Raw genomic sequence first — 25,429 nt, 5'->3', positions numbered from 1 at the left:
TTGCTCATAGTAAGCAAAGGAAAATCCCCACCCATAAAATTCACCTCTGCAATGCCTTTTGATTATTTTACTAAGACATTTATCATGGTACACTTCTACATGCACACACATATATACTGTATATGGCAATAAAAGAGGTGAATGAGGAGGAATCTTCATTTGTTTTCTGTAGGAATGTGGATCTTTCAGATCAGTTTGAGGAGTGTCTAGGTTTGCATGTTTCACATTTATTGTAAGTGTGTCATGCCGTGTGGAACCCTGGTCGGTTCTTGGTCTTAACTTGGTCTCAACCCCTCAAAGTCTTGGCCTTGTCTCGGTCTTGATATACTCTGGTCTTGGTCATGACCTGGTCTCGGTTTAGGTGGTCTTGACTACAGCACTGCAATTAAGCTGAAAATAATGCGTCAAACTGGTGGAGTTTAGCTTTTAACCCCCGAGCCAGACCGCACGCGGAGCAGCGCATGTGCGTCACGGAACCTCTCACTTTTTATTTTGGTTAACGGGTTATGGTACATTTGGGGATCGCCTCGCTTTCCAGCACTGGATGCTTGATGGGCTGCCACTGAGACTAGTCTAGTCTAGTCTAGACTTGTCTAGTGGCGCACTATAGGCACCTTATTGGACGAACACTTTCCCTCGTGGGCTGCTGCTCCCAGTTTTCAAACCGGAACCAACATGGTGGCTCGTTTTCTTCTCTATATCTTATATCACAAAATCACCGAAATGTGTTTCTGAAAACATTTTATGCAAGAAATAAGCCATGCAGTTACTAAATCTGTCGTTATTTTGGATCGACAAGGGTTAGTTTTAAAGTTTCTAGGGAATTTCCAGAGGCGGACGCCCCCGATTTGCATAAAGTAACCTAGACCTCAACTTTATGCAAATGAGGAGTGGCCAACGTGAGGAGCGGCCAACGTCTCTCGAATCACGCCGCCACGCTACCATAATGCATTGCACGGCTGCTTACAACGTGGAACATGTATCAGCCATACAGGCCGCGTGAGCAGCGCGGCTCAGCTGTGTCTCTTCTAGAGATTTGATGTCTCAGCAAAAATAGACAGTGAAAATGATCTTTTGACTGTATATTGACCATACCAGCAACATTACTACAGTTTCAATGACTATATATGTAGAATATGTCGCAGATATGAAAAAAAAGATTTATTTTTAACTCGACACTGCTTCCGTTTCAAAATAAAAGCCTTCTAGCGTTTTTTCTGTGGACAGAATTCCTTCATTTATTAACACGAGGCTTTTATTCAGAATACTTGCAGGAGTGTTGTGGAAAATGCGGTGATTTGCAGGGATCCATGAATTAGTAAAGGACCTTTTAATTGTGGACTATTACTATTATTTACAAATGAGCACACACTTCTTAACCTTTTTCTGTCTAAAATAAATATAAATGACATTAATAATAAAATGAAATGGCCGAAAGGCAAAATCTATGTAGAAAGAAACGGCTGGCAGCAACAGAAATGCCAGTGTGGAAACCAAACATGTGAAAGACACAGCTGTACAGCGAGGCAGCCACCACGCACTGCTGACATGCCGAGTCTGGTCCGGGCGTTTTTGTACTATTTTCATTTATCAGCCTCAGAGTCTCTCATTTTTCTTCAAATATGGATGTGTTTTCTATTTGAGAATAACCAAGACTATTTGAAAATTAAGATTTATTTGATGTTGCATTCAAGATTTATTTAGATTATATTTAGAAATTTGGTTTGCCTGAAAAAAAATGTTACAGAATACGTTTTATCTGAATTCTGCTTCATAACCAAAAATCAAATCTGTGAAAATTGATAAAGTACAAAAACAAAAATTTAGTCAAAGCAACTTTTACTCAGGATTTATTTGAATCAAACCATGTCACTAATCTTTCTGATTTCATAGGGGTCAAGGGTCAAAAGCACCATAACCCATAAAGAAGCAACTATTCAGTCAGCATTTTTAAAACCTGCATTTTTTTTTACACTGTCTTCTTTTTACAAATTCAAGCCTCTGTCTATTCCAAAGTGGTTTCAAGTTTTCCTTCAGCTGTCCTGCTGTGTGTTTAGAGAGGCAGAATAATACTGTAGATGTGCAGAGAAGAGATGGAAAGCATGGTGGTCTTACCCTTAGAAAGACGAAGTTTGATGCTGATGACCCCGTGGATTCGTATTTTTTTGGTCTCTCAAGTGTGGAGGACTCTGCTCTCTCTCACTCTGTGTCTGATGTGGCGACTGCGTGACTGGCTTGTCACTTAAAGAAGAAACTTAAAGATTCCTCTTCTTTTGTTGTCTCCCCTAACTGGTTTTGTGTCATACCCTCAGCTCATTAGAGGAGAATGTGTTTTGAGCCGGGGGAGCAGTTGACTACATGAAAGCTCAGAATTCAGTTTCACAAAACAACAAACATTTCTTTTGTGCAGATTAAACAAACGAGATACAACATGTTATTTAGTGAGCTTTTGAGGTGTTGCTACTGTAGGTTTTCTTTCTAACTTTGGACAGAGCCAGGCTAGCTGTTTCCCCCTGCTGCCAGTCTTTATGCGAAGCTAACCACGTCCTGACTCCAGTTCCATAATCACACACATGAGATTGATATGGATCTTCTGATTTAAGCCTACAACAGGCCTTTAGGAAGTTTCTAATGTTCAGTGTTTGTTGACACTGAATGAGGACAAGGTCTGTGGTCACTTTTGAGGACATAGTTCATGTTGTTGTATAGGACTGCATTATATTATATTATTACACGGCTGGGTTGAATACTAGATTCTGATTGGTCAATCACGGCGTTCTGCGGTCTTTCATTTCTGTATAACAGACCGTTGCTATGTATAACAGACAGTTGCTATGGGCGCAGCTCTGATGTCAGACTCTGGCGGACCGTTTTTGTATCGATGCTGCACCCCGACGCGAAGCTGTACATTATCCCATACATATATATATTATACTGAGGGGTGTTTCTAATCTTTTTTCCACCCCAGTAATTTTAACCCACAAACCCTGAACTATGTTTTTGTGTGTGGTAAACACAGCCTATACCTAATCATAGGTAAGTGACACAAACAGGTTGCGTGAGATTCTTGGTTGAACTGTTTCAAAAAACATACTAATTTGGTGTACCAAATGTCTTTTGTAGGTCACACTGTTGTATGCAAAAATGTATTAATACTCTTGAATGTAACTCAACAAGAATTACTTGACTTATATGTTCCTTTATTGAATTTTACCTCCAGGGAAGAACTGACAGGCAGTTCAGGCTGTGATGGAGGGGTGGGGTGAGGAGATGTGATTTTCTAAAGCAGTGGTGGAATGTAATTAAGTACATTTACTCAAGTACTGTTCTTCAGTTTTCATGCCACTTACTCCACTACATTTCAGAGGGAAATATTTTGCTTTATTATTATTAAAATTATTTGACAGCTTTTGTTACTTATCAGTATTAAGATTTTTACATACAAAACACACGAAACGCTTATACAATATGATGTTTTGTTATAAATTAAACTACACAACAGTATGTACAAATACAGCTGAAACGATTAGTCAATTGACAAAAATTAATCAGCAACTGTTTTGATAATCATCTAAGTCATTTTTCATTCAAAAACATTTCATGTTTCCAGCTTCGCAAATTTGAGGATTTGCTTCTTTTCCTTTAAAATGTTTTAATAATTTTAATTTATTTCTAATAATTTTGAAGATGTTATTTTGGGTTCTGAGTAACTGTGACGGCATTTCTCACCATTTTGTTTTTACAAACCATACAATCAATCAATTAATGGAGAAAATAAGATTAATGATAGTGAGCGAAAAAGATAACGAAAATAATCGGTAGTTGCATTTTTATACAAAATAATTTAAAATGAGCTCCACCTCAACCAACTACAACAGTGAAAAACCTGCATTTATATTAATGCATGACTAATAATAATCTAATAATATATATATATATATATAATAGTATAACACATTGGCAGACTCAGGCTGTCTGAGGGGCAGGGGTGAAACAAATAAAAATAGCTCCAGCAGCATAAGTTTTCTAGCATGTAGGGCAGCCTATGAGACTGGAAGGGCAGCCAGAGGAGCATTATAATGAAATTTAGAAACACTTCCAATTAATCAGTTGCAATTCATTTCTCCAGAATCATTTAGTGGAAGGTGAAGGAAGTCCATTTAGTAAAAAAATTATAGTCCAACAGGAATATTAACAGGAATATTAGCCTAATCAAAACAACAACAGTAATTTTGTTATTAACAATAAACACTAAATGGGCACAGGGAGGGCGTGGAGGAGTGGTGACAGGGAGGGCTTTAAAGAGGCTAAATACGCGTTTGGCAAGGCGGTGAGGGAGGCCAAACGGCAGTATTCTGAGAAACTGGAAGAGCAGTTCTCAGCCAATGATTCTGCCTCAGTCTGGAAAGGGCTGAGGCAGATCACAAACTACAAGCCCAAACCGTCCCACTCCACAAATGACCTCCGACTTGCAAATGAGATGAATGAGTTATACTGCAGATTTGACAGACAAAGTGCCAGTCCTGACTGCATCTCCTCTCCCCCCAGCCATCAGCCACCAGCAGTAAACACCGTTCACATCAGCACCCCCCAGCCTTCTCCACAAGCACCCAGCCTGTGCACACCCCTCCACCCTTCACACCTCTGTCCATCCAGGAGGGGGAGGTAAACAGGCTCTTCAAAGGACAAAACCCCAGCAAGGCAGCTGACCCAGACGCTGTCTCACCTGCAACCCTGAAACACTGTGCAGACCAGTTGTCTCCAGTGTTTACAGGGATCTTCAACACCTCCCTGGAAACCTGCAGGGTGCCTGGCTGCCTGCTTCAAAGCCTCCACCATCATCCCGGTCCCCAAGAAGCCAAGGATCACAGGTCTTCAGGACTACAGACCCGTCGCCCTGACCTCTGTGATTATGAAGACCTTTGAACGCCTTGTGCTCCACCACCTAAAGACAATCACCAACCACCTGCTGGACCCACTGCAGTTCGCCTACAGAGCCAACAGATCTGTAGACGACGCAGTAAACATAGCCCTCCACTACATTCTCCAACACCTGGACTCCCCTGGCTCCTATGCCAGGATCCTGTTTGTGGACTTCAGCTCTGCATTCAACACCATCAGCCCAGCTCTGCTACAGGCAAGCTTTCCCTGCTGAGCGTGCCTGACTCCACCTGCAGGTGGATCACAGACTTTCTAACTGACAGGAGTCAGCACGTAAGACTGGGGAAGCAAGTCTCCGACACACAGACCATCAGCACCGGTGCCCCCCAAGGCTGCGTTCTCTCCCCACTGCTCTTTTCCCTGTACACCAACGGCTGCACCTCCAGACAACAATCTGTCAAGCTCCTTAAGTTTGCAGACGACACCATCCTCATCGGCCTCATCTCCGAGGGTGACGAGTCTGCCTACAGATGAGAGGTTGACCATCTGGCATCCTGGTGCAGCCAGAACCACATGGAGCTGAATGCTCTGAAGACAGTGGAGATGGCAGTGGACTTCAGGAGGAACTCAGTCCCTCTCCCCCCCCTCATCCTGCGCGGCTCCCCAGTCAACACGGTGGAGTCGTTCCGTTTCCTGGGCACGACCATCGCCCGGGACCTCAAGTGGGAGCTAAACATCAGCTCCCTCACCAGTAAGGCCCAGCGGAGGATGTACTTCCTGCGGCAACTGAAGAAATTCAACCTGCCACAGACCATGATGGTGCACTTCCACTCGGCCATCATCGAGTCCATCCTCACCTCCTCCATCACCGTCTGGTTCGCCGCTGCCACCGCCAGGGACAAGGCCAGGCTGCAGCGGGTCATTCGTGCTGCAGAGAAGGCGATCGGCTGCAATCTTCCCTCCCTCCAGGACCTGTACACCTCCAGGACCTTAAGGAGGGTAGGGAAGATTGTGGCCGACCCCTCCCATCCCGGACACCATCTCTTCCAGACTCTGCCATCTGGCAGGAGGTTAAGGTCCATCAGGATCAAAACCTCACGCCACAAAAACAGTTTTTTCCCCATGGCAGTGGGGCTCTCCAACAGCCCCTCCGCCCCCCTGTGACTGTCTCTCCCTCACACACACACACACTACTGTCCCCCTCTCTCACACACTCTCAATACCACCCCCTACTGTATCCCTCTCTCTCCCTCTGATACCTGATTGTTTGCACTATCTGTTTTTATCATGTTTATAACTTATTTTGTATATTGTATATTAGTAGAATTTCAATTTTTTATTCTTATTTTATTCTAACATTTATCTATTCTTTTGTTATTATACTATTTTGACTTGAACCAACATAACCAAAGCAAATTCCTAGTGTATACCTCTTACACCTGGCAATAAATACGATTCTGATTCTGATTCTGATTCTGATCTTCTGATTAAAGGGACTATTTGTAACTTTCAGAAATGCTTCTTAACAGCGACACCTGTGGCCGTGAAATCAACGAAAGTCAGCGTCGGGCTCGCGCTTGCTCGCTCTAAATATACCTGAACGAGCATCACTCAAAACAGTGAGGCGACACACGTCAGCTAAAACCACAATATCACTCTATATTTCAGCTGCTTGGCAGTAATGTTAGCTGACCAGACGAAGGTCTCTCCATGAACATGATTTAGATCTGATCCTAGTGTTGGCTTTTCCTGCCTAAGTGCAGGCTGAGGCAGCGGGGCTCTGCAGCGTGTCTCCCTGCTCTCTCCGCTCGCAGCCTGAGAGAGCAGAGGAGACACCGGCACCCGGTCGGTAACGAGAAGAAAACGTAAATCTCTGTAGAGCTCCATCACTTCACAAGACACGGAAAACCTCTGTTGGTCTGGAGGAGCTGCAGCATTTATTTCTGCACAAACGTCCCCTCTACATTCACTAGATATTCTCAGAGCTAAACTAACTCTTCTGCAGTGTGTAGTGAACGCGCGTTCACGTCTAGAGGTGGAGCGAGCTGAGCTGTCTGAGTGAAGGCGAGCAGGCAGAGGAGGAGGGTACAGCGGCTACACGCGAACGCGCATATGCGAGCGCGCATGTGTGCCGACCCGCTACATTTATACGCTTACAAAGTTACAAATAGTCCCTTTAACAGACGGGCTTCACTAGATATAACTTTGTGGTTTTGGTGCTTCCGTGTAGTTTGTGTTGGAGTCTGAGTCTGAACAGCGTAGCCACACGCGAGCGCGCATGGGACACTGACCCAGGTGATTTATACGTCTAAGAAGTTACAAACAGTCCCTTTTAATATATCATATTTTTTTTTATCATGGCAGAATTGGTCTTCCATACACAATGACAGCGCTGTGTCCTTGGGTTTTTTCCGCCTCAGTCTCCACTGAAGCGCTCTGATTGGTTCTCTGTTATGACAGCTTCCGCTCAGCATGTAACCTGCAGCTCTGATTGGCTGACAGCTGCTGACCTACGTAGAAGTCCCGCCTTCTCTCCGGCAGAGGACAGGATGAACATGGCGGCGTCTGTGAGGTGCTTACTGCGCTCAGGAAAAGTATGAGACTATTACTATATTAACGTTTATATTCTGTGTGTGTGATGATGATCAGTGGTAGTGATGTCTCTCTGTGTCTCCTGCAGGATGTGGTGTCTGCTGTCGGTCGCAGAGGCTTTCATCAGAGCTCTCCTGCTGCTGTGCAGGTCAGTGAGCAGCTAGCAGGCTGACTGTAGCTACAGCTGTTCTCACATTGTTATAGCTCTTACACAGTTTCAATGACTGAACACAGCTCACAGTTACTGTCAGTAGTTATATAGTTTGACTAGGTTTCACCTCCTCCTACTACTTTAAGGTTAAGTTGAATGGTTCCAGCTGTTGTCTGGTAACTGGGCAGAGATGTCACATCATGTCACATCATGTCACATCATGTCACTTCATGTCACATCATGTCACATCATGTCACATCATGTCACATCATGTCACGTCATGTCACATCATGTCACTTCATGTCACATCATGTCACTTCATGTCACGTCATGTCACGTCATGTCACATCATGTCACTTCATGTCACATCATGTCACATCATGTCACATCATGTCACTTCATGTCACATCATGTCACATCAGGTCACATCATGTCACATCATGTCACATCAGGTCACATCATGTCACATCATGTCACATCAGGTCACATCATGTCACATCATGTCACATCATGTCACATCATGTCACATCAGGTCACATCAGGTCACATCATGTCACATCATGTCACATCATGTCACTTCATGTCACATCATGTCACTTCATGTCACATCATGTCACATCATGTCACATCATGTCACATCATGTCACTTCATGTCACATCATGTCACATCATGTCACTTCATGTCACATCATGTCACATCATGTCACATCATGTCACATCAGGTCACATCATGTCACATCATGTCACATCAGGTCACATCATGTCACTTCATGTCACATCATGTCACATCATGTCACATCAGGTCACTTCATGTCACATCATGTCACATCATGTCACATCATGTCACTTCATGTCACATCATGTCACATCATGTCACATCATGTCACATCAGGTCACATCATGTCACATCATGTCACATCATGTCACATCAGGTCACATCATGTCACATCATGTCACATCAGGTCACATCATGTCACTTCATGTCACATCATGTCACATCATGTCACATCAGGTCACATCATGTCACTTCATGTCAAACAGGTTTATTTTTATTACCAATGTGTGTGATTTTCTCATTAAAGGTCCCATATTATGCTCATTTCCAGGTTCACACTTGTATTTTGTGTTTCTACTAGAACATGTTTACATGCTGTAATTTAAAAAACAAACTTTATTGTCCTCATACTGTCAGCCTGAATGTTCCTGTATTCACCCTCTGTCTGTTCAAAGACAGCTGAATATGATCAGTGGTGGAAGAAGTACTCTGATCTTTTAACGGTACCTGAGTAAAAGTAGCAATACTACAGTGTAGAAATACTCTGTTACAAGTTAAAGTCCTGCATTCAAAATCTTTTTTTAAGTAAAAGTAATAGCATCAAAATATACTTAAATTACCAAAACTAAATGCACTGTGTCTGGCTACTCATTATGCAGAATGGCACAGTTAAAGGTCCCATATCATGCTCATTTTCAGGTTCATACTTGTATTTTGTGTTTCTACTAGAACATGTTTAGATGCTGTAATGTTAAAAAAAATTAATTTATTTTCCTGAATATTCCTGTATTCACCCTCTGTCTGAAACACTCCGTTTTAGTGCATTTGAACCCGATCCCAGCTGACATTGGGTGAAGGCGGGGTACACCCTGGACAGGTCGCCAGACTATCACAGGGCTGACGTTTAGAGACAGACAACCATTTACACTCACATTCACACCTACGGTCAATTTAGAGTCAACAATTAACCTAATCTGTATGTTTTTGGGCTTTGGGCCCAAAAACATACAGATTAGGTTAATTGATGACATGCAAACTCCTCACAGAAAGGCCCTAAAACAGGTTTGAACCTGCGATCCTCTTGCTGTGAGGCTGCAGTTTTTTTTTTAGAGGGCAACCAGCACCCCCCAGAAGGTGGCACCCTAGGTGACCACCTATATGGCCTATGCCTTGAACCGCCCCTGAGTGTAGACCTCACTAACAGGATGGCTTGACATGTGAAGGACACCAGGATAAATTCTATCCTCTGTTTGGCAGTAGTGGGTCTGTACTGACTGCGCTGTTGTGTTTTTGGTGTCAGATGATGGTCCGTGATGCCCTGAACCAGGCGATGGACGAGGAGCTGGAGAGAGACGAGCGGGTGTACCTGTTGGGTGAGGAGGTGGCCCAGTACGACGGAGCCTACAAGGTGAGTAGACGCTCAGCAGAACACTGTGGACGAGGTTCCTGAAGAACGTTTGACGTATTTCAGCACATCAACCTACGAAGTGATGGTAACTAGCCAGTGATTAGACCAGATATGGGACAGTTAGAGAATCTCTGGTCATGTTGCGTGTTGTTGTGGTCATTTCAGTCGCGCCTCCTCCTTCTCCCAACTTGTTTCTATCAGAGTTACACACTGAGGCTGTGAATCAAATTCAGTGAACGCTGCAGGGATGCAGATTCAGGAGATAACAGGGTGAAATAAAGATTAGGCAAATATACGCTGTAACTTGTGTTTTGCACTCGGTGCCTACAGTACCTCTGGACATTTCAGCCGCTCAGCCGGTTCACTCAGCGCAGCTGCGTTTATTTGAGTCTCTTTAAAGGAAAACTACGGTTTATTACAAGTTGGGTGTTATTGTCGTAGTTATGTCCATCATCTCCATCAGTAATAACATTGTATTCACCAGGTTAATAGCTGAGATCAATTTAAAAAAGTCCAGCGGGGCAAAAGACACGAGCATTCAGACGTTTAGACAAGCGCTTTATATTTTTCGCCTCAAAAAAACAATGTGTACTGTAAAATTAACGGGGAACCAGGAATGTTATACAGCCGGTAGCCTGGCTTAACTCTAACAGTAATACTGTGTGTGTTTGTGTGTGTGTGTGTGTAGGTGAGCAGAGGTCTGTGGAAAAAGTACGGAGACAAACGTATCATCGACACTCCGATCACAGAGGTGAGACTCTCATTCAACATACAACCTTCACAAATGTTCTCTGTTGTAAACTGAGTTCAGCTCAGTGTTCATTTTGTGAACAAAACACTCCTTCAGAGGAACATCTGGTTAACATCTGTCTCTCTCTGGTGCAGATGGGCTTTGCTGGCATCGCAGTGGGATCCGCCATGGTGAGTTTCTTTTCATCCACATGGCAACAAATTCACTAAACTCACATGAATCCCTAACAGTACAATAACAATGTAGCAAAGTAGTCAATGCGTGATATTACAAGAGCCTGTACCAGGACTTGTGTTGCATGCTCTGACAGGTAGGGTCTGATCTTCCTGATGTTGTACTGGTTAACTGTCCTAGTTAAGTTAGCCAAGCTCAGACTAACATGAGCATCATTAGTACGCAGAACTAAACTTTCTTTTTGTTTACCCTGCTATGACATGTTAGAATGGCTGCTGGGAAAAGGGCCGACTAGACTGGATATAATTTGGACTCGGCCGGACTCAGGTCTTTGGACAGGTCTCGGTTACTAGGACCTAATAGTGGAACTGAGAAGACCTCTAATAGATGAATTTTTATTACAGTGCAATAAATAAATGCATACGTTGTCATACAAAATAAATGAAAAATATGAAAAAAGATTACATTTAAATTCGAATGAAGGTGACCAACAACAACACACCTGATTACTCCTCAGAAAGTCTTTGCATTAAACTCTTGCTAATAATAAACCTTTGTCCCCCGCAGGCTGGCCTGAGACCCATCTGTGAGTTCATGACCTTTAACTTCTCCATGCAAGCCATCGACCAGGTCATCAACTCCGCGGCAAAGACCAACTACATGTCCGCCGGTCTGCAGTCGGTGCCCATCGTCTTCAGAGGACCCAACGGAGCATCAGCAGGCGTCGCCGCACAGCACTCCCAGTGCTTCGCTGCATGGTGCGTTCACTTACACCTGATATTGTTACTGTAATTACATTGGCCATTTTTGTCTTAGTCGGCTAAGATTTCTGTACTCGATTAGTTGTTTTTATGCTTTTTTAATGCTGAATAACTTATTTCCAAGAAACGTATGAGCACATCTCTGGTAAACACAAGATTTAAAACGGAGCTTTTGTGTGATTCTTTGTGGAGAAAATCGTATGAGTGTTCGTTGATTAAGAATTTCTTTGGTTGAGGACAGCCCTAGTAGCTTAATTCCAACTTGGATCTTATTAGCAGTTTTGTCCATCATTTTATCGGTAATAATACATTGCACTCACCAAGTTAACAGCTAAGATGTGGGGAAAAACAAACACTAGCAGTTAAACAATTAAATAGGCGAAACAGAGGAAGTACTGTAAGTCCCAAAAAAATTAGTTATCCTTTGAAGGTGGTAGTAGCAGTTGAAGTAATAGTATGTGGTCTGACAGTAGTGCTGATGTCAGTGTGGTTGTTTTTGTCTGTCTGCAGGTACGGTCACTGTCCAGGTCTGAAGGTGGTGAGTCCCTGGAGCGCAGAAGATGCCAAAGGTCTCCTGAAATCAGCCATCAGAGACGACAATCCTGGTGAGGCACCACAAGCGACACAAGCGGAGAATGACGACTCATTTCAGTGTAGTTTCAGCGTAATGTTAGCTGCTGTTATCAAGAGGGACAGACCCTGTGCAGGGTTATTTGCTAGGAGCACTTATTGATGTAGTTACATATGGGAGGACTAAAGCTTTAGTATGCATCTTGGAGAGACGTCTGGCTGGAATTCGTCTCAAAACCGTCTCCTGACGTTTGAGCAATCTTGAAATCTTCTTGGATGCATTTATACTTAGACACTTGCATAGTTACCCATCTGCCCAAGACGCATGAAGTGATTAAGTATAAATGGGGTTCACTGTTTTCACTGAACTGCTTGTGTGTGTTGCAGTGGTGTTTCTGGAGAATGAGCTGATGTACGGTGTTCCCTTCGAGATGTCAGAGGAGTCACAGTCCAAAGACTTCACCATTCCCATCGGCAAGGCCAAGGTCGAGAGACAAGGTGAGACTTGGACTCTGTACCAAAGCTGGCAACCTCACTGTGACGACAGGACTTCAGGACGCTTCACACAGGCACTGCACCCAAAAACAAGTAGTTCCAGCATGTAGATCACGATACGATACGATACGATACGATACGATACACATACAATCAAGTGCCGTTGGTAAGATTCTTAAAACAATTAAATACAAAGTGCACAAAAATGACATTGCACAGTTAAGGAGAAGCATATTGCATGCTTTTAAAAAACAAGCACTTAGAGCAAATCACAAACTCCAAAACAATATATTGCACAACCCATCCATCCTGACAGGTCACTCTGGGATCTCAAGCTCTGCTTTCCTTTTTAATATGTTAATAGAAGGGAGCACAAATCTAATAACTATATCTCATAACTATCATGAGGTCGATATTGATCTTCTTGTCTCAGGCTACATCCACACTAATAAAGGTATGAAATGCAGGAATTTCCTAAAAAACAATGTATAGACTGATATAAAAATAATACCCCTCAATCTTATGTCCCACTAGAAGTGTTTTGCTGTGTTCGGGTCGTTTCTGGACTTCAGCAATAACGTTTTATTTCTCTGATCCATTGCTTTGTTCTTATTAATGTCGCTCCCTCTCTTCATTCACTCTATAGCTCGCTCTACCTTTGCTGCTCTCTCTATCCCTCGCTCACTCGTTGAGCTGGGGAGGAGTGGCCAACTTTGAATGCCGTATATTCACAAACAGCAACCAACAACTATCACATATTATATCTTTAAACGGGAGGTTTGTGAGGGTGTTGAGTTGTAGGTGACCTGGACGTCAGATATCTGTCCGTCATTGTTTTGTTCCTGAACCTCTCCTCTTCTTCTCCTCCTCCTTTCTGTGTTTCAGGGACTCATGTCACTTTGGTCAGTCACTCTCGGTATGTCAGTCACTGCCTGGATGCTGCTGTCGTCCTCGCCAAGGAGGGAATCGAGTGCGAGGTAGAGGAAGGAACACACCTGTTGTTATCTGACAGATGACCTGTGCACAGCGGCCTGTTAACTTCTTTCTTCCTGTCTGTCTTCGTGTCAGGTGATCAACCTGCGGACCATCCGTCCTATGGATGTGGAGAGTATTGAGACCAGCGTGATGAAGACCAGCCACCTGGTGACAGTGGAGGGCGGCTGGCCTCAGTTTGGGGTTGGAGCTGAGATCTGCGCCAGGATCATGGAAGGTAGCTGACACTCTGCATTAAAGCCCTTTCCAGACTTGGAGTATGTGACATTGCTTGCTTTGTCAGTACAAACTGTAGCTAACTTAAAGGAACAGTGTGTAGCATTTCGGGGGATCTATTCGCAGAAATGGAATATAATAGGGAAGCACCTATACCAGTATCGGGTATCTGGTCCGATACTGTGCTCATGTACTCGTACTCACAAAACGGCCCCGATACAATGGCACCGATACCACTTTACGACAGCGTGACGTTAACCTCTTGTCACCATTCTTCGGGTCCTATCGCAGGCGCTCATGCTCCACCTCCCTGACGGTGCGGGCGAGGTGGGCCGGGGGTGCGCTCGACCACGTGGGGCCGGGATCCCACCTCAGCCGGCGCGCGCCGGCTTTCACTTTCATTGCACCACAGGGTTTTACTTAAGAGACCTCAAACTATCGATGCAGATAGCGAGCCTCTCACAGAACTCCGCGCCACCATCTTGATGTGCACTGCTTAACCTAGCATAGAAGTGGGCGAGGCAAGGCCAGGTCCAGAATTTCTCAATGAGGGAGAAAGAGTAGATGGGCTTCCAGTAGGGCTAGGTAATATATCAATATTATATCGATATCGTGATATGAGACTAGATGTTGTCTTAGATTTTGGATACCGTGATATGGCATAAGTGTTGTCTTTTCCTGGTTTTAAAGGCTACATTACAGTAAAGTGATGTAATTTTACCAGACTTTTCTAGCTGCTCTATTATTTTTCTTTTACATGTAGTCATTATATCCACATTACTGATGATTATTTATTAAAAATATCATTGTGTAAATATTGTGATAGTACCAGTAATCAACCATACATAATCGTGACATTTGATTTTATCCATATATCCCAGCCCTAGCTTCCAGCCTCTTCTCTGAGTTTTTATGTGGGAAAACCACGTTGAACAAAATATGAATCATAGCAGGGTATTTTTACATACTATAAAACGTGTCTGGAGAGGAACTTCAAGACATACAATGCCCTCCCTTAATGGGGGGAAATATCAACAGTGAGATTTGAGGGCATAAACTAAAATATAATCTTTAACCTCCTGTGTTGGTTTTCAGGTCCCGCCTTCAACTACCTGGACGCTCCAGCCACCAGGGTGACGGGCGTCGACATCCCCATGCCGTACGCCAAAATCCTGGAGGACAACAGCGTGCCGCAGATCAAAGACATCATCTTCTCTGTCAAAAAGACCCTCAATGTCTGAATCACACACACACACAAGACAAACCCACCTGAATCCTCTTTGTCTTGTTCACACAGATGGTTGAAACATTTGAACCACGTTGTAAATACAGCCGAGTGGTTCCTTTCAAAACGCTCCAGATTGTAATGTTTTTCGCCAGATGTTGGTCAATGAAACGCACAACTGTTTACCTGCACCCAGAGCGGTGGACACACACAGGGTTCGGTCAAGTCATGGCCTCTGTTAGTCGATCACAAACTTGACCGAACTCTGTGTATGGCTCTGGCTGCTCTCTCCACTTCCTCTCCTTCAAAATAAAAGTTGCTGTATCCTGTAGGCCTTTCTGTGTTTCTGAGGAAGTTTGGTATCAACAAAACTGTTCCTGCATGCTCTCAAATGTAGACTTGCAGACTGATTTTAAGACTTATTTTTTACTCTCAGTAGTTTTGATGTTAATAAACTTCCATATATTTCTAACCACCAAAACATATTATACGCAGTCTAATAATTTCATTCCCCGCATTGACTTGGGTTTGTCTCTGAAAGCAGAAAGAAGAAAGAACCAGCCGAAGTGCTGGAGGTGGACTGTGGTCAGAAATATTTATTGTAGCTGCAGCAGCTCTGTGGATGTTTTCGTTGCTGTAAATGACTCTGTTACAGAAATAAAAACCTTTCAGCCCTTCATGCTGCTTCATTCTTTCGTGTTTTATTAATTTCTCTAATAATGCAAGAATCCATCCTGTTTACTTCCTGTTGTCTTGGCAGGTTAAGGCCTCTTGTCTGTTTGGTTGGTTTGTAGATCTTTAAAGGTATTTTCGTAATCTCACAGATGTTTACTATCTGCCTAAATCCAGTGTTTCTCCAGCCTGTGGACGTAACGTACAGCAAAGAAGAGAACAGCATTGCCATGTTTGCAGTGCTGTTACTGAAAGACTGGGTTTAAATGTTGGTTCCACCACCGGCAAAGATGTCCCCATCCCCAAAAATACCTTTGAAGATGCAAACTGGATAACAGGTTAGAAATAATGTTTGTATTTCCTCCCTAAGCTTTGCACTGTGGGGTCTATGTAAGAAAGCAAGAAAGAAAGAAAGTAAAACTTTATTTATATAGCACCTTTTAAAACACACCGTTACAGAGTGCTTCACACACAAAGAAAACATCGAACAATGAGAGAAAACAAAGTACAATATGAAACACAGATCAATGAGAGGTAGACCAAACTAAAACATGAGTGAGGCCTATAAAAAGGCTTGCCTATAAATGCAAACATTGAAATATCTATTTGACAAATAAGAATGAAACCAGTTTAAAGCTGTACCAGATATGCCAACCCAATTTTGCAACCTATCAGGTAAAATAGCATGATCGATGGTGTCAAAGGCAGCAGTTAAATCCAAGCAGGATGGAATATTCCCCTTCGTCTGCATGCATGAGAATGTTATTAATTACTCTTAGTAATGCCGTCTCAGTACTGTGCTTGTAGCGTAAGTCTGATTGAAATTTGTCAAATATTTTGTGCCCCTCCGCTTACTTCAGAAGATGGTCTATAACTAATTATTCACGGATTTTTGATACAAAGGGTAGTGTGGAGATTGGTCTATATTTTCTAATTGGGCTGGGTCGAGAGAGGGTTATTTAAGGAGTGGTTGAACACTGGCGGTATTGAAATACTCAGGTACAGACTATGTGTGAGAGAAAGTGTGAGAGAGAGTAGAAATGTTGTGGTAACTGTATCACAGCAACTAGAGGAAGGACGCATGTGACAGACAGTAAAATAGGACGACTGAATGGGCCGGAGGGTAAAACATTTGGCGGATATTTTAACCTCAGACCATCGATCTTGCAGACAAAAAAGGATACAAAGTTTTCACATTCATTAGGAGATGACATGGGAATGGCAGGCAGAGAGGGATTTCCAAACTGGTTAATAGTACCAAACAGAAACTTTGGGTTGTTTTTATTGCTATTAATCAAACTAGAAAAGTTGGCAGCATGCACATCTTTAATGATCTGGTTCAGACTAACCAATACCAATGTGAACGGGTCACGGAGTTATGTACGAAGAGCCGAGGTCACAAATGGTGCTAAGGACAGCCCAAAACCACTTTTAGTTATGTAGTATTATTATGCTAATTCCTGCCTTGGAAATGATGCTCTTTTTTTCCAGTGGAGGAAGAAGTACTCCGATTCAAGTAGCAATACCACAGAGTAGAATCTGCATCAAAATATACTTCAAAGTACCAAAAGTAGTCATTATGCAGAATGGCCCATTTCAGAATTATATATATATATATGTATCACCCGATTATAATTAGTTATGAAATCATGTGTACATTACTTTAATGACTTTGCTTTTAATTACTTAATATCCTGCTGGGTAGATTAATCTATAATAATGTGATAACTTTTTAGTTATTAGTTGATTTATATTTTGTATTGATCTAAATCGGCAATGTAACTGATAACTAATGTCAATTAAATGTGAAGTAAAAAGTACAATGTTTGCCTCCAAAATGTAGTGGAGTAGAAGTATAAAGGAGCATAAAATGGAAATGGAAAAAAGTACAGGTACCTCAAAATAGTAAGTAAGAAAATGTTAGTACTTAGTAAATTTCCACCACTGGTTATTTGCCTCCTTCTAGAGAAAATCAAGCCTCAATAAAAACAAACATCAAAATATTTTTTTTTCTATTCAGGTAAATAAACAAAATAACTTGTCTTAGTATAAATTATAATTTGAAATAAAAATCGGGATTCATTCTGAAAGCCACCAAATCCTTAACAACCGAGTCACCGACAGAGAAACGAGCGTTAAACATTTTTATTGTCAAACTCTTACAGGAAGTTCTGCATCAGATTCAACTGGCTGAACATCAGACCCGAGACCAACAGACAGAAAACACACCTGTCACCGTCCTCCTCGACTCAAACGCATAAAAAATAAACATTTTCTGAAGAAACTTTGCGAAAAATCAAAGAACAAACCGTTGCGTTACAAGTCAAACTATATTACATCGTCTCCTGGTTCAGAAAGCTTTTCTTTCGGCATTTTCTAACCAGGAGAGAAAAAGTTCAGCCGCGCTTTTACAAATGGTGAAATTATTCAGTGAACACCACAGAAAAGGATCATAAATAAACACTTTATTTCAAAGGGTCCTTAATTTCCTAATAATGTCCTGGAAAGAACTCTTTAATCTGGTACTAATTGTAGGGGAAAAAATAGAAACTTGGTTCTCCATACATCTGTAGACAAATTTCCCATTCTTCCATGTTCTGCTGACCTGCTGCACTTTGACTAAAATGCTAAGCTACACTAGTTTAGCATGTTTTTGGAAGTGTAACAGTTAAATTTTCATTATAACGAGTACCACATCACACAGTCCTTTCTTTGAAATTAGGAAATTACCGACTACAAAATAAAGTATTACAAAGAAAAAGATTCTAAGAAAAAGAATAAAGTCATATTTTTGACTGTTCATTAATTAATCATCTTTTTTCTTATCATATCTCTAATGCTGTGTTCATGTCATGTTGGAGTTAACGTAATTAGCAGTTGTACGACTTTCAAATAGCATTCAACATCCTGATCGTAATTATGACAATGAAACAGATTTTTCTCAAAGCTCTTATGTAAAAAAGCGCTTAATAATCTGTAATTGAAAACCAAACATGGACGCCTGTCGTTAGTCAAGGTCTGTTTTAATGGTTATAGTGTGATATTGTCAATGGACGGTACTTTGTAATCATACAACCATCTTGAGTTGTCAGATGATGTGAACATGACGTGAACACGGCGTAAAGGCCTCAGCATGCTTCAAACGAGCAGACTGAAGCCTTGATTCTGTTCTGATGGGTTCACTACAGCCGACAAACAAGAAACAAAGAAAAAACAAAAAGAGAAGAAAAACAAAGCGATAAATCCCAGGTCCTTTTCTCAGTCGTGCGTCCACTCGGCTCACAGAAACCATTTCAAACAATCGCACAGCTTCAGTCTATAAACAGAAAGGGCTTCAACGATTTAGGACATCCACAGTGTTCAGAATGAAAATCAAACCATTGTCTCTCCTGTGAGTTTAGAAACTTCACTTTGTGTCAGAGTCTTGCGGAGGAACTCTAAACTGAAAGAGCTGCAGGATTAAAAAAATATTTACCTCCCGATAACTTCCATCGTCCAGCAGCAGGATAGACATGGAGGACAGAACTGACTCCTGCTGCTGGTCACTCATCTGTAACTTACCTCTCAGATGTTTAGACATTTACAGAGATGTATTGGTGGCTGTTTTCATGTCATGTTTGGGGTCACTCAGCCTCTCTGAAGCCAAAAATCAGGCTTTGTCTTCCCCTCATACAGTACTTTCTACACGAAATATTCAACCTCAGTGGAGTTGTGACTTTCACCTCAGAAGGTGAAAGTCTTGTGGGGAAAAAATACCACAGGCAATCTGGTACTAACTATCCGGAGATATTCTGAGAGTACACATTGTCAATTTAAGAAAAAGTTAAGGTAGTTAAACTGTTGCAACGTGTGGAGTTAAACAGTTTACAGAACTACTCAAATCTTAAAAGTAACTGCAACTCATATTTACTTTTTTTTGTTAAATTGTAGTTTTATTCCCGTAATGTCTTTTTCTTCTGAAGTTGTAAAACTGTTCTTCTAACATTAAACCTTATTCCAAATTATTAGGACATTATTTACGAAAAATGTATTACTATTTATTTGATCCCCAATTGGACCTAGTACTCCATCATATGTCCCAACAATTAGTACCAAATTGCGTAGTTCTGTCCAGAAACCGTTCTAAGACTTTGAAACTACATATCAGTTAATTTCTAGTAAATTACTAGGAGACTGTGGGACCTGAAATACAAAATGTTACCAAAGACTTTCGTTTGGAAGCCGCGACCATCATATTGAGAGGCAAAGTCCGGCTCTTTCTGGTAGGACCTTATTTAGGAAAAAATATGAACGGTAGTCAACGGCAAGAGACAAATATTTTTTGATCCAGTTTGAATTGCGTCATAAATCACACACATGATGTTTGTCAATTTAAAAGAGAAGTTTGCAAGTCAAGAGTCTCATTTTGTTGTAAAACTGTTGAAGTATAAGACTGAAAATACATAATTAGAAAGACAACATTCTCAAAAGTGACATCTCTCTCTGAAGCTACGATGTCTGTGTGTTTCGTACTGGGATGAACTCAACGGGTCTCGTTCGTTCTTTCGCTTCCCATCTGATAAAAAGACCAGGAGTCGCTGAATAAACGCATCAAGTAAGATAACGTTTCATTTGTAGGTTAACTAGCTAGCCAGTGTTGGTGACGTACATAGTACAAGATGAGAGATGTAGTTCGCTGAGCAACTTCATACAAAACTAACTACGACAAACTGAGACTTTCCTGACATGCAAAATTATCTTTAAAATTGACAAACATCATATGTGTGATTCATGGCGCAATTCAAACAGGATCAAAAAAATATTTGTCTCTCGCCGTTGACTAGCGTACATATTTTCTCTGAAATAAGGTCGCATGGTGGTCCACCGGAAGGGGCGGGGCTTCACCTCTCTATATGGAAGGTGGAACTAAAGAGGAAGTTGGTTGATTTTGCGATCCAGCTAACCTGAGACACACGACCATCAGGGGTAAAAATGATGCAGATAATCATGTGATCAATCAGCTGTGTGAGTGTTATTGTTAGTCTCTGTTTCAGTGGAGCGGTTTGGTGTTTCAGAGGCTTTTCTGGGATCCAGTGAACTCGTTTCTGCCTCAAACTGATTTTAGTTTTTACGTCAAAATGAAAATTTAAAGTAAAGCTCTCAGTTTCTCTCCAGTTACTGACCTCCTACAATTCCCAGAATCCCTTTCAACACCCCCCAGAGAAGAGGGTGGGACCTATGTCCTGCTCTCTGATTGGAAGTGGGGCCTGTTTAGTCTACAAAGTCTTACGGAGCTGATAGGTCGGATCGTCCGACTTCTGAGTGTCCCTTCAGCAGGCCGAGCCTCACCACCACCACCCGCCTCTTCTTCTGCTCCGACCCTTCATCCTCCTCGTCCTCCTCCTCCACCTCCCCCCTCTCCTTCACCTTTCGTTTCCCTCTCTCCTTCCTCTTCTCCTTCTTCGCCTTCTTCTTCCTCCTCTTCTTTTCCATCTCTGCCTTTTCTTCCACTGCTTGATCCTCTTCTTCCTCTTGTACTGCGTCCTGCACTTCTTCCTCCTCCACCTCCTCGACCGCCATCTCCATTTCCTCCTCTTCTTCCTCCTCCTCCTCTGCTTCTTCCTCCTCCTCCTCCTCCTCCTCATCATCATCATCGTCTTCATCTTCTTCTTCTTCCTCATCCTCATCCTCATCCTCCTCCTCCTCCTCCCCCTCCTCAATATCCCCTTCCTCCATGTCTGTCATCTGTTCTCCTTTCATCTGCTCTAGTTTGATCTTCATCCTCTGTCGTCCATTCTGTGTTGCCTGACAGGAACAGAGCACAAGGTTAGAAACAAGAGTGGTCTTCTCTTCTCAGATTTGTTAATCACCTGAAGAGATACAAACTCTTGTACTTCACAAGAAAAAAAGTAATACAAATCTCCTAGAAATGTTTTTCTTCTTTTATCTAACTTGTTCTTTATCTTGCGACCCCTTGGAGGTTCAGAGCCTCAGGTTGGGAACCATTGGCCTAATATTGATAAATAGGCATTACAGTAACAGAATATTGATTCATATCTGATCAGCGCTGCCTAGTTTGACCGTTTGGTCGGAGTTTGTGAGTGATTGACAGCTGCTCAGAGACGGCAAGTCTCCAGCTCGGCTCTGATTTGTTTGTTTTCCTCCGGTCTGTCAAATCTTGCAGATGCCATTAGGAGCATTGGAGGACACAGAGGCACATGCTATTTTCAGTTTACCTGTCTTATGCATTACTGTCAGGATATAGCTACATTTTTTATAAAAATAACTTTTTTTTAATCATATTTGCTCCAATCTCGCCTACTTCAGCTTAATGCGATAACGCAAATTTGATTTAACAACACTAATATCTTTAACGCAGTAACGCGACTTGCGATTTTTAATTAACCTCATACAAATCCGACGGACAGCCACAAGATACAGGCATCACATGAAACTAGAAAACTTGTCGGGAAGCAGGCTAAATAACGTCCCAACTTGTGCTAAATATTGGCGAGGAAATGGCCATTTTCAAAGGAGTCCCTTGACCTCTGACCTCAAGATATGGGAATGAAAATGGGTTCTATGGGTACCCACGAGTCTCCCCTTTACAGACACGCCCACTTTATGATAATCACATGCAGTTTGGGGCAAGTCATAGTCAAGTCAGCACACTGACACACTGACAGCTGTTGTTGCCTGTTGGGCTTCAGTTTGCCATGTTATGATTTGAGCATATTTTTTATGCTAAATGCAGTACCTGTGAGGGTTTCTGGACAACATTTGTCATTGTTTTGTGTTGTTAATTGATTTCCAATAATAGATATATACATACATTTGCATTAAGCAGCATATTTGTCCACTCCCGTGTTGATAAGAGGATTAAATACTTAACAAATCTCCCCTTAAGGTACATTTTGAACAGAAAAGAAATGTGTGATTAGTAGCGATTAAATGTTTTTAGCGTTTGACAGCCCTAGTGCAAACACATAACAATTTCTGTGCAAATGCAATGTTTGTGTAACAAGTGAATTTAGAGTCCTGCACTACCAGCACCACTGATCATGATACTCACATTCTTCTTGCCGTTTCGGAGCCTGTGCAGCAGTAACCTGACGGTGTCTTTGTTCTGACACAGTCCCATAGTATTGAGGGCGTCAAGCGCAGAGCCAGAGCAGCCCTGCAGGCGGAGCTCTGCCCCCAGAGCGGCCTGCAGGAAGTTGTTTTTCCAGATGTTCCTGGTGAAGAGCGGGATGGAGAGCGCCACCACAGCCCGGCGCATCAGCAGCGTCTGGGCCTGGTCCTCCGACATCTGGCTGCCACACAAACAAACAGAACAGATGCTCATCAGATCGCTGAACTACATCTGGTCAGGTTTAGAACCATGATGAGGTCTTGGATCATTTACTATGCACCAGTAGAATTCCTCAACTTTTCTGGCCAATGACCCGTGTTAAATCTCTGTTTACTGTGTGAACTGAGCGCCGGCGTGTCCCGGCTCAGACTTACTGGCTGCTCTTGGAAAGAGAGCTGATGTCGGGGAACAGTGAGGTGAGGCAGGTGGTGACGAGTGGAGCTTTGTCCTGGGCCCAGTTCAGACAGCGTCGCCAGGGGAAGGATGACAGGGGCTTCCTGCTCGACACCTTCTGATGGAAGGGATTGTCCGTCTGCCGCGTCAGCGTCTTCATCTGCACCGCCACCGGGTAACACATCATGCCACGATTACATAATAATGAAAAAACAAGTGCTAAATGCCTTATGAAGAATTAAAGCAGAATATGTTTATCCTGATCGACAGGTTTATCAACCGGGATGAGCTTCTGTCCTCACCTCCTCTTTCAGCTGTTTGCTCCAGAACTCCATCATGGGTTTCCGGGCACCTTTGGCGGACCAGAGCATTTTGAAAGCGGCCTTGTAGCAGGACTTGCTCACCAGCTGCGCCGCTTTACTCTTCTTCCCCATCCTGCGGTCTTTCTTCCTCTTGTCTCTCACCTCTGACTGCAGTCACCAACACCAAGTACACAAACACATCCAACATCAAAACTTCTCAATGCATCCCAGGTGTATGAAACATGATCATATCAGTGGTTTTGTATGTTTTAGCTCATTGACCACAGAACCACACAATGCTATACTGTAGTATACTTTACAGTTGGGTCCAAAAACACCTATGTCGAGGATTATGCAGTGCGTTAGTTGGCCAAAATAAAGAACAATTCTGGACACTACAGATCACTATTTTCATCTGGCATGTGTTGCACAGACTCGTAGCCCTCAGTCACCATCGAGTGTACACTGCTTTTGGGAAATTTTGACTTGAGTCGGAACAATACTAGATTTTTGAGACAGTGGTTGGAGAGCTAAATAATCTGCAAACCCATATTAAGTTTGTATATAAATGTATGATAAACATTTTCCACTACATACCAGTAATTATTCTCAGTAAACATTTGGGGGAACATTACAAAGTAGTACCAACGCTATAAAGTGAATACGGAATAATACGAAATTTCAGACACAGTATACGTTACTGTACAATTTGCAAAACAGTCCGCTTCTCCAGAGTTGTTGTGACTCTTGTTTCCTAATCCAAACAGAGGTTAACACAGGTGAATGGAGGGGACATGTCTCCTCACTTGATTTGTACTATTGTGAACCAACATCTGTTATTGTATGATATTATTTTCATTTATAATTTCCATTATTAAGGCCCGATCACCGACAACGTTGGGCCAGCGAAGGCCCTATTGAAACTGTAGGAATTCTTCTTTTTATTTTTCACAAAAATTAATCGCCTTTTTGAGGGCCTTAACATGATCAAAGAGTTGTTAAACTTGGAACACTTATCAGACGCGGTGAGAGCTTTGATATTTTAAGGGTCTCGGGCTCAGCTGTTGCAAAATGACTCGCTAGCACCCCCTAGAAAGTTGGAAAAATTGAGCCCTCGCTACGGTTTCACCTACTTGTATGAAATTTGGCAGATTGATGTAACATGTGGAGACGCACAAAAACACCTCTTGGATGTATGCCCAAACTCAACAGGAAGTCAGCCATTTTTAATTTATTGTGCGATTTTCACCCATTTTTAGCATTTTATAGGTCGTGTACTTTAACGAACTCCTCCTACAGATTTAATTACATAGACTTGAAATTTGGTCAGGACCATCTTAAGACCTTGAGGATGAAAAGTTATCAAAATGGTTAGTTTTCACTGAACGACCTGACCATGAAACAGGAAGTTGTTGTAACTCCACTATAGTGTAAGTCCGATCTGCCCCAAATTTCTCAGGCATGATAAGGGTCCAGTTCTGAGGACATGTACATGGAAAAATACACTCATAGCCCCGCCCCAAGACGTTAGCAACGCCCCCTTTCATAACTCATGAACCGTTTGTCGTAGAGTCTTGTTGGAGGCGTCATTGCGCTCATCGGAGTTCTGGTTTCATTGTGCCTGGCCGTGTCAAACGGTGTCCTGCCAGTACCCCAAACGCGCGGGAAGGTGCGAAGGCCCGTTCATCGCTGCTCGCAGCTTTAATCTTATATTTATATTAATTTTAAAATGGAAATGAGTCATAAGTTTATGAGAATAAAGTCATAATATTATAAAGTAGTAATTTTACGTGTTATTTTCTTTTTTTCTCGTTAAGTTATGACTTTATTCTTGCAATATTACGACTTTTTTTTCGTAAAGTTATGACTTTATTCTCGCAATATTACAACTTTTTTTCTCGTAAAGTTATGACTTAATTCTCGTAAAGTTATGACTTTATTCTCGTAATATTACGACTA

The 25,429-nt window shown here is 42.3% G+C and overlaps 2 protein-coding genes across 2 annotated transcripts in view; one reads left to right on the top strand and one right to left on the bottom strand.

The window, feature by feature from the left end:
* The first annotated feature begins 7,322 nt into the window (after nt 1-7,322).
* pdhb (pyruvate dehydrogenase E1 subunit beta) lies at nt 7,323-15,669 on the top strand. Its single transcript, XM_037754931.1, has 11 exons — nt 7,323-7,475; nt 7,562-7,621; nt 9,700-9,807; nt 10,496-10,558; nt 10,693-10,728; nt 11,300-11,490; nt 12,004-12,098; nt 12,451-12,561; nt 13,444-13,535; nt 13,627-13,768; nt 14,863-15,669. The coding sequence occupies exons 1-11, from the start codon at nt 7,335-7,337 to the stop codon at nt 15,006-15,008; spliced, it is 1,185 nt and encodes a 394-aa protein (XP_037610859.1). The 5' UTR covers nt 7,323-7,334; the 3' UTR covers nt 15,009-15,669.
* Nucleotides 15,670-20,544: 4,875 nt separating this feature from the next.
* LOC119484967 (bromo and FHA domain-containing protein DDB_G0267958-like) overlaps nt 20,545-25,429 on the bottom strand; it is a 6,280-nt gene continuing 1,395 nt past the window's right edge. The window contains exons 2-7 of the mRNA XM_037764169.1: nt 24,177-24,224; nt 23,471-23,638; nt 23,150-23,328; nt 22,716-22,956; nt 21,182-21,448; nt 20,545-20,607 (exon numbers count right to left, since the gene is read on the bottom strand). Of these exons, the coding sequence (XP_037620097.1) occupies nt 20,545-20,607; nt 21,182-21,448; nt 22,716-22,956; nt 23,150-23,328; nt 23,471-23,638; nt 24,177-24,224 (966 nt within the window). The remainder of the gene's footprint in view (nt 20,608-21,181; nt 21,449-22,715; nt 22,957-23,149; nt 23,329-23,470; nt 23,639-24,176; nt 24,225-25,429) is intronic.

The sequence above is a fragment of the Sebastes umbrosus genome, chromosome 1 (assembly GCF_015220745.1).
Source record: "Sebastes umbrosus isolate fSebUmb1 chromosome 1, fSebUmb1.pri, whole genome shotgun sequence".
NCBI classification, from domain to species: domain Eukaryota; kingdom Metazoa; phylum Chordata; class Actinopteri; order Perciformes; family Sebastidae; genus Sebastes; species Sebastes umbrosus.
The sequence above is the reverse complement of the archived record's forward strand: the minus strand, read 5'-3'. Positions and strand labels throughout refer to the sequence as shown.